We start from the raw sequence: 15,148 nt of genomic DNA on the forward strand, positions 1-15,148 counted from the left end.
CTATTTTCAAGTTGCTGAAGAAGGATGTTGCGGTCAAGTAGACTGATGAGTGTCAAGAAGCATTTGATAATATAAAAGGATACTTGTCAAACCCACCTGTGCTGGTTCCACCAAAACCAGGGAGACCTTTGATTCTTTACTTAACAGTCTTGGAAAATTCATTTGGTTGTGTATTGGGTCAGCATGACATCACTAGTAGGAAGGAACATGCCATCTACTATCTTAGTAAGAAGTTCACGGCTTATGAGGTTAAGTACACTCACTTGGAAAGGACATGTTGCGCCCTAACTTGTGTAGCACAGAAATTAAAACATTATTTGTCATCCTACACTACTTACCTCATTTCGTGCTTGGATCCGTTGAAGAATATCTTTCAAAAGCCTATGCCCACAGGAAGACTTGCAAAGTGGCAAATTTTGCTCACGGAGTTTGACATCATCTATGTGACTCGGACCGCGATGAAAGCCCAAGCATTGGCCAATCATTTGGCTAAGAACCTGGTCGATGAAGAGTACGAGCCATTGAGAACTTATTTCCCGATGAAGAGGTGATGCATATCGACGAACTGGAGCAGATTGAAAAACTAGGTTGGAAACTTTTCTTTGATGGGACTGCCAACATGAAAGGAGTTGGAATAGGGGCTATGCTTATTTTTGAAATAGGGCATCACTATCCTGTTACGGCTCAGCTTTGTTTCTATTGTACCAACAATATGGCTAAGTACGAGGCATGCATTTTGGGTTTAAGGCTAGCTGCAGGCATGGATGTCCAGGAAGTCTTGGTCTTGGGAGACTCGGATCTTCTGGTGCACCAGATTCAAGGAGAATGGGAAACACGGGATTTAAAGCTCATACCATACCAACAATGTTTGCATAATCTTTGTCAACGGTTTCGATCAGTAGAGTTCAGGCATATTCCAAGGGTCCATAATGAGGTGGTCGATGCTTTGGCTACCTTGGCATCAATGTTGCACCATCCGGACAAAGCTTATGTCGATCCTCTACATATTCAAGTCTGAGATCAGCATGCTTACTGTAACATGGTGGAAGAAGAACTTGATGGTAAACCGTGGTTTCATGATATCAGGGAGTACATTAGAATGGGGGTATATCCGATGCAAGCCACGGGGGATCAAAAGAGGACAATTCGACGGTTGGCAAGTGGATTTTTCTTCAGTGGAGGAGTTTTGTATGAAAGAACACCAGACCTTGGATTGTTAAGATGCATAGATGCTAGACAAGCTACGGCTGCCATGTCCGAAGTACATTCGGGAGTCTGCGGACCACATATGAGCAGATATGTGTTGGCGAAGAAAATTCTCTGAGCAGGTTATTATTGGCTCACCATGGAGCGAGATTGTATCAGTTTTGTGTGCAAATGTCATCAGTGCCAGATACACGGAGATTTGATTCATTCTCCACCATCGAAATTGTACACAATGTCAGCACCATGGCCCTTCGTTGCTTGGGGCATTGATGCCATTGGACCAATTGAGCCAGCAGCATCCAACGGGCACAGGTTCATTCTGGTAGCCATTGATTATTTCACCAAGTGGGTTGAGGCTAAAACTTTCAAGTTGGCAACCAAGAAAGCAGTAGTTGATTTTGTTCACTCAAATATCATCTGTTGGTTTGGAATCCCAAAGGTGATCATCACGGATAATGGTGTTAATCTTAACAGTAATTTGATGAAAGAGGTATGTCAACAATTTAAGATTACACATCGCAATTCCACCCCATATCGTCCCATGGCAAATGGAGCAGTCGAGGCAGCCAACAAAAACATAAAGAAGATAAGGTTCCAGACAATGGAATGAAAAATTACCATTTGCGTTGCTGGGTTATCGCACTACTGTCCGTACTTCAGTAGGTGCAACTCCTTATTTGTTGGTATATGGCACTGAAATCGTGATACCCGCGGAAGTTGAAATCCTTTCCCTTCGGATTGTTGCTGAGGCTGAGATTGATGATGATGAGTGGGTCAAAACCCGTTTGGAGCAATTGAGTTTGATTGATGAAAAAAGATTGGCAGCAGTGTGTCATGGCCAGTTATATCAAAAGAGAATGGCAAGAGCATACAACAAAAAGGTGCGTCCCGGAAGTTTGAAGTGGGTCAGCAAGTGTTGAAACGTATCTTTCCACATCAGGTTGAAGCAAAAGGCAGGTTCGCCCCGAATTGGCAATGGCCATTCATTGCGACCAGAGTATTGTCCAATGGTGCTTTATGTTTAACAGATATCGAAGGAAAATTCATAGACATGGCTATCAATTCTGATGCAGTCAAGAGATATTATGTATGATTTCTTTGGTATAATTGTTGATTGTTTGTATTTGGCATTGTTTTGAAGATTGGAATGACGAAGGCAATTTGTTCTGCTATCTAAACACTTTACCCTTTGTTCTCCCTTTTGAGCCTTATTTTTTTTTCATACCCTTCTTTTGGAATCAATAACGAAAAGAAAAGAAAAGAAAAGAAAAGAGAAAGTACAACAACAAGGAAATTCAGATGTGAACTACGTTTGATCTGATTCCTGTTAAGGATACATAGACAGCCTCACGGCTCGGTCATATCATATCAAAATAAAAATCAAAAATCCCCAAGCAAGAAACTGGGGCAGAAGGTGTGATTGTGGTAAGAGATCAGATTCCAAAAGTTGTAATTTTGACCCATTTAAGTTGCTTTGAGCCTTTTTGATAACCTTTTCTTTCCAAACATATCCAAAGAGCCCACATTGCCGTCCAAAGAAAGACCTCCGATCAGTCTTCGAGATATGCCAAGTCAAGCAAGTAAAGAGGATTCATATCAGGGGCAACACTCCGGTTTAAGCAAGAGAAATCAAAAAATGAGAGAGTCTTATTGGTGAAAACCCTCGTGGGCACCATGAGGCGACGAAAGCTGAGAGAGTAAAAATAAGAGAGTCTTATTGGTGAAAACCTTCACGGGCACTATGAGGCGACAAGGAATTTAGGAATGAACAAATGAGAGAGTTTTGTCGGTGAAAACCCTTCAGGGCACGGCAAGCCGAACAAGGTCTGTAAGCTGGCGGAAAGTAAACATCGGGTTGCAGAGATCTTGGAGCACAAAGTAAAACAATTGGAAAAGTGATTGGTTAAATAGACTTGGTTGATTAATCCAAAATGCATACCATGATTATTGGTGCCAGTTACTCCACTCAGATAAGTTTCTTTTTCTCTCTCCAACAATCATCCAAATTTGGATTTTCTTCTTTATTCTTAATTCTCAAAATCGTCGTATTTCATTGCTGTTAATTTTACTCCTCTAAATCTCTTCCAAGGTTAGCCTTCTTTCAACAAATAAGAAGAAATTTCAAAGTTTACTACCAATTTCAAAATTGCACAAAGCAAAATACGGCTAGGACATACTAGAGATAGTGTGATGAAAAGTGGGACATAGAGTGTAAGCAAAAGTTTAAACGGTGAAATGGTTCAGTAATGTCGTGGGAGATGCAAAGGTCAGAAATGAAAAACAACGGTTGGGGAGTAGAGCACTCAGATCATCTAGGGTCCTGGGGTTAAGGATAAATTAGAATGGCAAACAATTCTCGACCGGCTCAAGGCAGCCAGTCAAAGCAAAGCATGGCAAAGGAAGAACCACCTTCAGCAAGAATGCCACAACTAACCACCACATTTTAAACTGACAAAATTTTTCTTCGATTTGAAACAGGGGCAAAAATTTCATTTGTTTCGGAGAAATCCTACGTGAAGAAAGAGCAAGTACCAAGCAAGTTTGATCGCAAAGTTCTCAGGACCCTCCTGAAAAATGGGACTTAGTTTAAAATTCAAAATAATCATGAGTAGCAGAATCTAGCATAAATGTACCCCAAATGAATATAAGCGGAACTTCGAAGTTTGCATGCTTGAGGTAGGATTCACTAGAAATTTTCAGGACCCTCCTGAATAATGGGACCTAGCTTTAAGAATTCCATTAGATAACAAGATTTAGCGTAAGTTCTACTGTAAGGGAGTATAATTTAGCCCTAAAAATGTCACTCTTAAGATAAAACTTGATTTTGATTTTCAGGACCCTCCTGGATAATGGGATGAGTTTTAAGTCTATCTTAGATAACAAGATTCAACAGAAGTCATACCTTTAGAAGATATAATGTAGCTTTGAAACAGGCATTTTACTAGAAGTTTTCAGGACCCTCCGGGATAATGGGATCTAGCTTTCAAATTCTTAAGGTATTTGGTAGCCTGATTCAATTAATACTCACGGATATGCCCGGCTACCAAATTGGTGCAGAAAATTTTCTTTTGTTTTGTCTATTTTGTGGAAGTCAGGTGCCCATCTGAAGAGCAGGGAAGGACAGCACTAGTTTCAAAGAATAGAAAGCAGTTCATACCCAAGCAATCAGGAACCCGCCTGGATAAACAAGGGAGGACAAGTCAAAGAAAAGTAGTTTCAAGAAGAAGACAGTTCAAGTCAAGCAATCAGGAGCCCACCTGGAGAGCAAGGGAATACAATTCAAGTTTTGGCAATCAGGCGCCCACCTGGAGAGCAAGGGAATACAATTCAAGTTTTGGCAATCAGGCGCCCACCTGGAGAGTAATGGAATATAAATACAATTCAAGTTTCAGCAATCAGGTGCCCACCTGGAAAGCAAGGGAATACAATTCAAGTTTCAGCAATCAGGTGCCCACCTGGAAAGCAAGGGAATACAGTTCAAGTTTTGGCAATCAGGCTCCCACTTGTAGAGCAAGGGAATACAATTCCAATTATGGCAATCAGGTGCCCACCTGGAGAGCAAGGGAATACAATTCAAGTTTCAGCAATCAGGCGCCCACCTGGAAAGCAAGGGAATACAGTTCAAGTTTTGGCAATCAGGCGCCCACCTGGAGAACAAGGGAATACAGTTCAAGTATTGGTAATCAGGAGCCCACCTGAAAACGAAGGGAAGCAGCAAGTCAAGTGTTGGTAATCAGGAGCCCACCTGAAGAACGAAAGGTAAACAGTTCAAGTTTCGAGGAAAAACAGTGCAAGTATTGGCAATCTGGAGCCCACATGGAGAACGAAGGGAAGCAGCAAGGTTCAAAGGAGTTTAGCAATTAGGAATCCACCTGAAAAATGAAAGGAAGCAGTTCAAGTTTCGAGGAAAAACAGCACAAGTGTTGGTAATCAGGAGCCCACCTGGAGAACGAAGGGAAGCAGCAAGGTTCAAAGGAAGACAACAATCAGGAGCCCACTTGAAGAACAAAGGGAAAGCATCTTAGAATGCAATTCAAGTCAGCAACAAAGGAATCTCACTCAGAGAGTACAAGTCAGCAGGGCAGCAAAAACTGCAAGTTCAAGATATAGATAGGATTCTTGTAATTCGTATATCATAGTTTAGTCTGGCTTCTTTTATTTTGTCACGGTGTAATAAGGAGTTCAGTAAGCAGAAACAACAGCAATAGCAGCAAAATCATAGCTCTTCGGTAGTACCAGCTACCAAAACTTCTTGAACTACACGCGACCTGATTCTCTTATAACCTGGGATATGTAGGTTGTCCAAAACCAAGACTCGGTTGCACCCTTTCTCTTTTCTCTTATCCTTATTTCTTCCCTTTTGAATAAAAATATGTTCAAAAATTAGTCACATGGCTCACCTTATCTTTGCTTGAAAACTCTTCATGTTTCCAAACAAAGAGGGGCAGCTGTGAGCACCTAATTTTTGATAATATTTAATTTTTTATCACTTATTCTATGTAAATATTTTAGGGGTTTTAACCTACAATTTTTAGCTTTATTACACTTTTTATTATACAAAATTTTAAAAGGTGAATTATTACTATTAATATTATTTTATTTTTATTTTTATTTTAAAATAATACAAAAATTCCGAAAAAATATTATTTTTTTTAATTTTCAGGAGTGATTTAAAAAATAAGAAAAAGGGAAGTATTGAATAAAAAAAATAAAAGTAAAAGTAGGTGAAATTCTCTTTTAAAAAGTAAAAGAAAGTAGAAAATTAAAAAAATAAAAATAAAGTTTTGTGGAAAATTTAAAAAAATAAAAAGTAAAAGAAATTTGGAATTAAAAAATAAATATAAAGGTATCTGAAAATTAAAAAAAAATAAAGTAAAAGAAAGTGGCATTAAGAAAAGCAAAAAAAAGTGGATTGTTTTTTAAGAAAAGTTAAATAAGTGGAATTCTCTTTTAAAAAGTAAAAAAAAAAAAGTGGGATTTTAAATAAGATAAAAGTAATTAAAGTTGGAATTTAAAAAATAAAAGTAAAGAAAGGTGAGATTTCTTTTTATAAAAATATAAAAGCAATTTGTATGTGAGATTTCTTTTAATTAAAAAAATAATAAAATATTTTTTAAAAAAAAATCTGAAAAATCTCAAAAAATTTGCTATAAATAGGAGAGAAAATTTTAGAAGATAGAAGAAAAAAAAATAGGGGGAGGAGAGAAATTTAGGTTGAAAAGTTTCATTAAATATTTTCTTTCAACATTTCGGGCCTTGAATCTTGGGTTTGAAGAAGAGTTGATAGAGATTTTGTTGTTGTTGCTGTATTGACTCTACAACTTTCAGATTTTATTCATTTGAATTCACTCTCTTGTAGGTATGTAATTCAAGCTCTTGAGTTAAAAAATGTCGGAGCATCTTTATTGAAGCAGAAGCAAATTGATTTGGTTCTTTTGATAAAGTTTCTTTCGTGTTGGATCTGTTCGCATGAATGATGTTTCTTTGATTGAGTGAATTGAGATTTGCAAATGTTAACGTTATTTTAGTATGTTCATGACTCTGTCTCGTTTTTGTTTTGTTTTCTTTGTTTTGTTTTTATTTTTCTTGGCTCATGACTTGTAACCAGCAGGTATTGTTTTGTTTACATTTAGATTTCAAGCCCATGTAGCACCATGTTCATATTTTGAAATTTAAAAAAGTATGTGAAGTTGAACAATTTGTCAACATTAAGATGTAAAAAAAAAAAAAATAGATTGCGTTAGTGGAAGGATCTTATCTTCAATTTATGTTATTAGCTGCATATTTTCTTAAATTAAACAATGTGAAGATTCAACTTCCTCTGCTTCAAAATGGTACTGTAGAAGTTATAGTGGTGATACTACAACTTTCTCTTTAGCATAGTGTTAAATAAATTAATCACTTTAAGTGTTCTTTGTTATAATCAAGTTAAAAATGCATTTTTGTATGTCCATATTTGTTTTGTTCCTTCTGATTCATCTGAATAGTTCTTGGCATGGTTTTTTTTTGTGCTCATATGGTCATTTAAGATTCGTTATTTTGTTATAAAATTTTGTTAGTTTCTTTCTAGAATTTGAAAACGAAAGTCGGTCTTTTGAAGATGATATGGAGATGAACCCAAAGCTGGCACCTGTCTTTTGTTATTTTCACATAAATGCCAACTCCACATTTCTGAATTGTAGTATGCTATAACAAAATGCTCCAGTGATATAAATGTAGCTAACCCATTTCTTTAGGCCTTTTGTACTTATCAATTTATACCACTCCATCAACAATAAAACCTCAAAACTCATGGCCCTAATTTAATTAATTTTAAATCCTTAGAATTCGAGGCATGCCATTTAGCGAATTTTCTATGGCCCTCGCAAAGTTGAAAAATGCGTAGTTGCTTTAGGCGCGTAATTTAAAATTACCTTCCTAAATTCGAGTGTGCATTTCATGTGACCCAAATCCAAATCCCAACAACGTTAAATAAAATGTGTCGTGGACCGCGGGTGCATTTATGTGACGTGGTTCAAGACATATTTTAAATGACGTTGCAATCTTCCTAAAAATGAATAAGAGCGGTTAATAAGTTAAAATTGAACCATAGGCTAAAACATGTATTAAAATCAGATAATAGGCCAATTATAACAGTTGAGCGACCGTGCTAGAACCACGGAACCCGGGAATGCCTAACACCTTCTCCCGGGTTAACAGAATTCCTTACCCGAATTTCTGTGTTCGCGGACTGTAAAACAGAGTCAATCTTTTCCTTGATTCGGGATTTGAACCGGTGACTTGGGATACCATAAATTATCTCAAGTGGAGACCCTGAATATTTAGTAATAAATGAATCTCGTTTCGATTGTCATTTTATGTTGGAAAAAACTCCCTTATACCTTTTTAGGGGTGTAGAAAAAAAGGAGGTGTGACACCACCCTTGATTAGTATATTGATATGATAATTTATTATCGTTTTAATATTGAACCTATGGGGTCGCACTCTAACGAGTGTTCTGGTCTTTGCTAAAGGATTAATTATTTTATTGTTTGGTAATTAAATTATTAGTCAAATAATTTAAATTATTAGTCCAAATGAAATATTATTGTATTCTTTGCTAGCACAGACAATATAATTAATATTGTGAACAGATTGAAGTTTTCTATTTGGAATAGAAAAATAAATTATATCTCTTAATTGAAATATGTATGTGATACATATAATTAATATTTCATGTAAGAATGTATATGAAATATGAATAAAAGGATTGAAAGTTGAATCCAATTTTGAATTGGATCAACGTAATATTTCAAGAGGTTATATATGTTTGACAAAGAAACTGTTTTCCTTGTTCCGTTTATTTCTAGACTGAATTTTTTTAGAAAACTTCAGTTTCATTGATTAAAGAGTTGATAGTAAGGGTCGGTCTCGGTGTGGATACACATAGAGTCTTCGCACTATCGAAGAATTTTTTAAACGAGACTCTCTTCACCAGGTATGTCTCAAATTCGATCTTTGACATGTAAATAAATTTTAAACACGAAAATATCTTCCTAGGATTGTTATTGTCTTCCGCTGTGTATTAAGAACATCTATGTGCAATCTGGCAATGGTATCAGAGCCATGGTTTCTCGTGTCTAAAATTTATTTACGAAATATTTTAAAATTATATTTGAAGAGTTCAAACCATATTACTTGTGTCTTGTGCAATATTCAAATCGTTTGAATGCTAATATTATTTTATTGTGGATAAAATGTGTATTCATATAAGTTAAACTATTGAGATAGTTCATAACTTGAATTTGAAATTTTGTATTAGATACGGCGGGAATGTATAATAGGTTACAGAACTCCATTGTTATTTTTAATTGTTATTAGTTCATGAAATGTTAATTAATAAAAATATTCTGGCATGGATTATTTTGTGTGTGACATATGTAATATATAGATTAAACATAATATATAGATTAAACATGTTAGAAGAATATTAAATTTTATTTGGAATACGGGAGGTGATGATTCTTACGATGATTTCCATGTTATGGTACAGTGGCCGGTGGTGAAACTTAACATGAAAGTGTCATTCTGTTTGGAATTTATAACAGTTAAAAGGAAGGTAGGCCCACAAAGTCTTATCCTTCCGGACCTAGCTCGGGTGGACCTATTAAAATGAATTTAAGTTATATGCACTACGTTGTAAAGGATTATTATGTTATTGGTGTAGCTCGACACGTTGGATAGTTACCAAACTCGTGTTTGCTACACGCAATTGAGTTTTAAATAATAAATGTTCCTAGTCCAGCTAATCTGAATTCAAACCCGGCAGCCCACTATTGGGGTAAAGTTCTCCTTATTAAGAGGTTCTCTATTCTCAAAACTCACTCTCGAAACCTTTGATTAAAAATAGAGAAATCTTCGTTACACATCCTTAGAATAGATTTGCAAAGGAGCATAACAGTAAGCTAGTTTAAGGTAATATAAGTTTCACTGCTAAATGATTATATTATAGAAGGATCATATAAACAGTAAGCTAGTTTAAGGTAATATAAGTTTCACTGCTAAATGATTATATTATAGAAGGATCATATAAAGTAAGGAAAACAAATATGTGAATTTTTACATTTCACAGCCTCCACTCTTTAAGTAATCAAACTCAAAGAGCCATCTAAACCTACCACCACTGACATATCATTCCTAAGAGAATATCAACATTTATAATTACAAATACTCAATGGATCATGATTTCGGATTATAAGTGATGTATATATTTGAACTAACAACCCTATTAAAAGAAATAAAAGGACTTAGAATCTACAACAGAGAAGGCTCTGTCTCCAACCCCTCTGTTTCCGCCTTCTTTCTGTCTTTGCCATTCTTACTGGACTACTGTTCCATTCATTCTGTAAGCTGCAAATACCAACACAAGTAAAATGTTCATCACATACTTGCAGCAACTGGAAGATAATGGGAAAAAATATTTTAGCATAAGACGTAGCAGAAGATTACACTGGGAAGGCAAAGGATCTAGCACTGGTTGTACTGCTATCTGACCGAAGAGAAACGCTGCCCGAATGTGATATAGGTCCCGAGTAAGTGATCAGACCAGATGCAGGACCTCCTGCAGAAAAACTTGCCTCTCCATCTGCAAAATGACCATGCGTACCGAGGGGGAGATTATCAGAGGTTTTGTCCTCGAGATTAGCCATATTTTTGGGGTCAAGAGATTGTCCATGAACAGTCCTATCGCTCCTGTCCACACTGTTGGTAAAATGAAATTGACTACCAGCTGAAATGCTATCAGAACTCCCATCCTTGTGACTGGAGTTAGACTCTAATTTAAGGGATTTTTCAGGCAAGTTGTTGACGACATTTTCCACACTGCTACTTAAAGTTGACTCAGTAGAGCTTTGGTCACAAGTAATAGCTCCAGCTTCCGACTTGCTATTGGAAAAGAAGTTGCTACGTGGCCCATTGTTGTTTTTTTCGTCAGGTGCCGAGACGGCATTTTGGCTGTTGACAGTTGCCACGCCAGAAGGCATCTGCAGTTCAAGGAACTGCACTTGTAATCAAGTTTTACCACAGGAATGTGTCAAAAAAAATGCACATAGACTTATCAACCACATGGCATTTAAATATAGGCGACTTTGTAAAAATAACATAAACAAACCTGATCAGGCTGCTGTGCTGATTGATCAGCATCAGAGCCAGATTCTTTAGAATTCTGAATGCCGGGTTCTTTTTCTGATGTGTTAATGGCTTTTGCCATTGTAGTATATTTTGATCCAAAAATCTTCATCACATCCTCTAGACAAGAATCCTTAACAGCACCTTTGCTGATATTATCTTCTGAGGAGGGTTTTAAAACACTTGGAATTGGAACAAGCGATTTAGTATCCTCATCTTCTTTAGTTGTATGATGAGCCAAAGCAATTTTGTCGGTATCTTCAATTGATGAAGCTTTATACTCACCTGTTGAGAACAATTCACTGTCAATATCTCCCCTTGTATAGCTGGGGCGGTGTTCGTCAGCAGCTAGAGAAACAGACGAGTTGGGCTGATCATCTTTCGTGCTTTCAGTTACAATTTTATCCACTAGAGGTACACCTTCATCTATGCATCCCTCATCTATGCATATGTCTTTCATAATGTTATAGTTACTCTCTTTGTAGCAAATTGTCGATTCAGGCAATTTGCATTCCACGACACCCTTATCGGTAAATAAAAGAGTGTCTATACCAAACAACTCTGAAACAGAGGTAAATGGTGCATTAGAGACTATGGCTCCATTTTCTTTATCATCAACGTCAACAATCATCGAGCCCTCAAATTCTGGAATACTCCAGGTGTGATCTCTATCTTCTGTGTCACATGCAAAAGGATTTCCATTTCTCTTACAAGTAGTTTCATGTTTGTTACTTCTTGAAATATCTTCAAAAAATACAGAGCCATTAAGTTCCTGATGTTTCCAGAATTCATTCCTCTCTTTTGTTTCACTTTCCAAAGAGTCTTTACCGCCATGATAACCATTTGAATCAAGCAGATCTTTTGTTGGAAAGACTAAAGACTTAGACTCATTGTAACCATTTGAGTGATTTAATTTCTCGTCCAGATTTTCCTTCATGGTGGCCTTCTCTTCAGCGTGTTAAGACACTGTCGTCACATTCAAGTGATTCAAATACATGGAATACAAACAGACAATCAATGTCCACAGGCGATTTAACTTCTCAATTCAAGAACCAAGTTGAGAGATAATATGATCTATTGAGTCCTGTTTAGGTGCAATCTGACAATATAACATTAAGACGTAAAGAATCCCATAAATAGATAAGTATTTGAACAAATTCAATGGGCAGTAAGGCAAAGATAACCAGAAACAGGAAGTATCAGATTAATTCACTCCTTATTGTATTAAAAGTAGAAAAAAAGCCATCGGCGAGCTTAAGACCTACGAAAGATGCATTCTTAGCAGCAGCAGAAAATTCATAGATTACATCAGTTGGACGAGTCTGGAGAATTCTCACAAGCAGTGAAGCAAACATCAACATCTGAGGTAAGATATATATGACTCAGAAACCTATGTCAACAGACTTTCCAAAATATGTTTAGGAGGAATTGGCTGTGAATACTTGCAAATTCCTTGACAAGGATAATTTTAGCAACATATTCGACCCCAAAAAAGTAGCCAGAAACACCATAGTATAACAGGCCAAACCATCTAGTAGTATTAACGAGAACAGTGGCCAAGAATGCAAACAATCTAACGATGCCTCATTCCCAAACTAAGTACGGACTGAGATATGAATCCTCTATAGTCTTTAACCATCCCACTCTACAGCACCAGTTGTCCTTTCATTCATAATATAAAATTTGTCTATTAAGCAAATTAGGCGTTCTCAAAGCTAGAGTATTTCTACATCATACACCTATCCTTACACTTAACATACAAGTTTCCGACCTTATACAACACGAAGCCCAAAAAAAAAAAAGAATCAGAATGACAGTGAACCAGTTTCATATACCACTGGAGATAGATCTAATGGCTTTTGCACCATAAACATGAAAGAACCGTTGAAAATAGTTCAGATCATCTAACAGGAGTTCAATAGAAATAATTTCACACCATGACCAAAGGATTAAGCAAGGCGGACTACTGTCAGTAACACATCAGAGAAAACTTCAGTTACAGAAAAACAACCAGCTCATTTTCTGTTGCACAGAATTCACACAAACTTAAAATTTAAAAAAAAAATACAAAAAGAAAAAAAATGCCAAAGGTGCATAATGATCTCAATCAAAATGCAGGAAAATTACAAAAACAAAGCAAGTTGGCTTACCTCCTGTACAAATAGTCACTTTTTATGTTAAATTGCCTAACCACATGGCAGCTGAACTTTGTCCATAGTAGATAAAGAAAAGGACAAGAACTGGTCATTTCAACTTTGAAAATTTTGTACATAGCTTAAACGGCCAAAATACAAGCCCATTTCCTAAGTCAATGACCAATCCCCACCATTTGTTTTGTCCTTTAGCTATCTACAAATAAATTACCACTCACTTCTTACTAGATCTAATCCCTTACTAATATTTTAATTAACCCCCTCAAAAGGGTAACTAAAAAATTAGAAAAATAATGAAAAAGGCATTCTCCAGAGTTATACATTCTGGCAGGTTCTTCTCAGATCCCAATACAATTCACAATCTCATAAAACCATAAATAAAAGGGTAAACATTTAAATTTTAAATTCTTTAATCGTATGACAATATTTGGGTTTGGGTTTCATAGCAAAGTATCAAAACACCTTTAATCCCAAATAAGTTACGGCCAGTTATATGAATTTTCACTAATAATTTTATATAAACTCATCTCAAGCTAATACTATTCAAAATGAAATAAATAAAATTCTAGAAATTCATTATATTTTCTACTGATATTTAAATCTCAGAAAGGCTAAACAAACTTAGAACACTAAATACAGCTTTAAATTTCAGATATGAAGAGCAAAGAGCAAAAAACAAGATAACACTAAAGAAAATGCAATCACAGCCACGGAAAACTAACTGCAAAAACAAGCTAAATTAACAGATAAATCCCAAAATCTGAGACCATCTTCTGCATCAACACAGACATACAGATACACATAAATAGAGACAACAAATTTACAAATATTTAGAGAGAGAGAGAGAGAGAGAGATACCAAGTAATGAAATCTTGACCTGATGAAATGGCAAAGAGTCATGCCATTTAAATTCAATCAACATAGGCAATTAAGAAACAAAATGAATGTGAAAGAAAAGAATGTAATTTTTAAGTAAGAAGAGCAAAAAGGAAAAGGAGGAACATAGCAGTATTAAATCAACAAACCTAAATTGGTAAAATCTCTCTTCTCTCTCTCTGTTAATGCAATTAATATTCACTTGTCATCTGTGCACTCTGTACATAAACATGCGTACTGTGCTTGTACATATAGCATACTATATAGAAAAGCAGTAAACAAATTTTATACTTAAAAGTTTATTTGTTAATCAGTATGTAATTTTATCTTTCTTTATTATTTAACTAGTAAATTATATGGTTTAGACTTTAGTGCATGTACCAAATTCGGTTAAATTTTTTTGTTTGACAATGTGTATTATCTTGCATTCGTCACTTTTCTAGTGACAATTAGTATAAATATATATATTTCCACAAAAAAAAGAAGCTATATACCTGATTTACACACTGTAGGAAGGCTACGTGCATTTAAAACAGTGCACGAATAGTGCTAATAAATGGAGAGAGAAGAAGAGAAAAAAGAAACTTTTAGAAGGCATTAATTAGTGGCTACAGAAAGACAACAGTATTAATTATTTGCTCTATATTTAACAAAAAAAAAAAAAAAAACAAGGGGCCGGCTTACCGTCTACCGAGAAGCAGATCACCGCCGCCCCCGTCACGCCGCGCGCAGTATCAAGTGCCGTCTTGTTTGGATAAATCAAATTCCATTAAAATCCACAACACACACACACACTATGTATATAAAAAAGTAAGCCGGAGTTCGTATAAATTTTGGGTGTTAGAAAACATATATTAGTTTGAGAGATGAGAGTGAGAAATAAGGAAAAGGGGAAGGGAATGGAATGGAAGAGCTGACTTTTTTGCAGATATATATGTATGGAGAAGAAGAAAAGGGACAAAGAGAGAGTCAAAGGTGAATCGGAACTGAGCTGTTTGGTTGGGTTTCTGACATTTGCTTTTAGGCCAAACTCCAAAGAGCAATTTTATAGTTTTTCGTTTTTGGATTTTGAGTTAGCCACCATAATTAGTAGCTTTTGGACGAAAAAAGTATAGTGTTTAGAAAAAAGTAATTTTTGAAGTTAAGTTGAAACATAATATTTAAAATTATGTTTGGAATTATATTTCATTTGAAAAAATATTTTAGTTTTGTGAGTAGGGAAAAAAATTAAAATAATTTGGTTTTTG

At 35.7% G+C, this 15,148-nt stretch overlaps 1 protein-coding gene across 5 annotated transcripts; it reads right to left on the minus strand.

Moving 5' to 3' along the window:
- Window positions 1-9,734: 9,734 nt before the first annotated feature.
- On the minus strand, window positions 9,735-14,940 carry LOC107804158 (uncharacterized). 5 transcript variants are annotated; one of them, XM_016628001.2, is made up of 4 exons: window positions 14,586-14,940; window positions 10,856-11,838; window positions 10,195-10,727; window positions 9,735-10,095 (listed from the first exon to the last, which is right to left on the minus strand). In XM_016628001.2, exons 2-4 carry the CDS (start codon window positions 11,807-11,809, stop codon window positions 9,993-9,995), a joined length of 1,590 nt encoding a protein of 529 aa, XP_016483487.1. In that variant the 5' UTR covers window positions 11,810-11,838; window positions 14,586-14,940; the 3' UTR covers window positions 9,735-9,992. The 5 variants fall into 5 exon arrangements, with proteins under 5 accessions (XP_016483487.1, XP_016483483.1, XP_016483484.1 ...); XM_016627997.2 differs by having other exon boundaries at window positions 10,856-11,971; XM_016627998.2 differs by lacking the exon at window positions 14,586-14,940 and adding an exon at window positions 13,884-14,037 and having other exon boundaries at window positions 10,856-11,971.
- Window positions 14,941-15,148: the final 208 nt, after the last annotated feature.

This window comes from Nicotiana tabacum, chromosome 16 (genome assembly GCF_000715075.1).
Source record: "Nicotiana tabacum cultivar K326 chromosome 16, ASM71507v2, whole genome shotgun sequence".
Lineage (NCBI taxonomy): Eukaryota > Viridiplantae > Streptophyta > Magnoliopsida > Solanales > Solanaceae > Nicotiana > Nicotiana tabacum.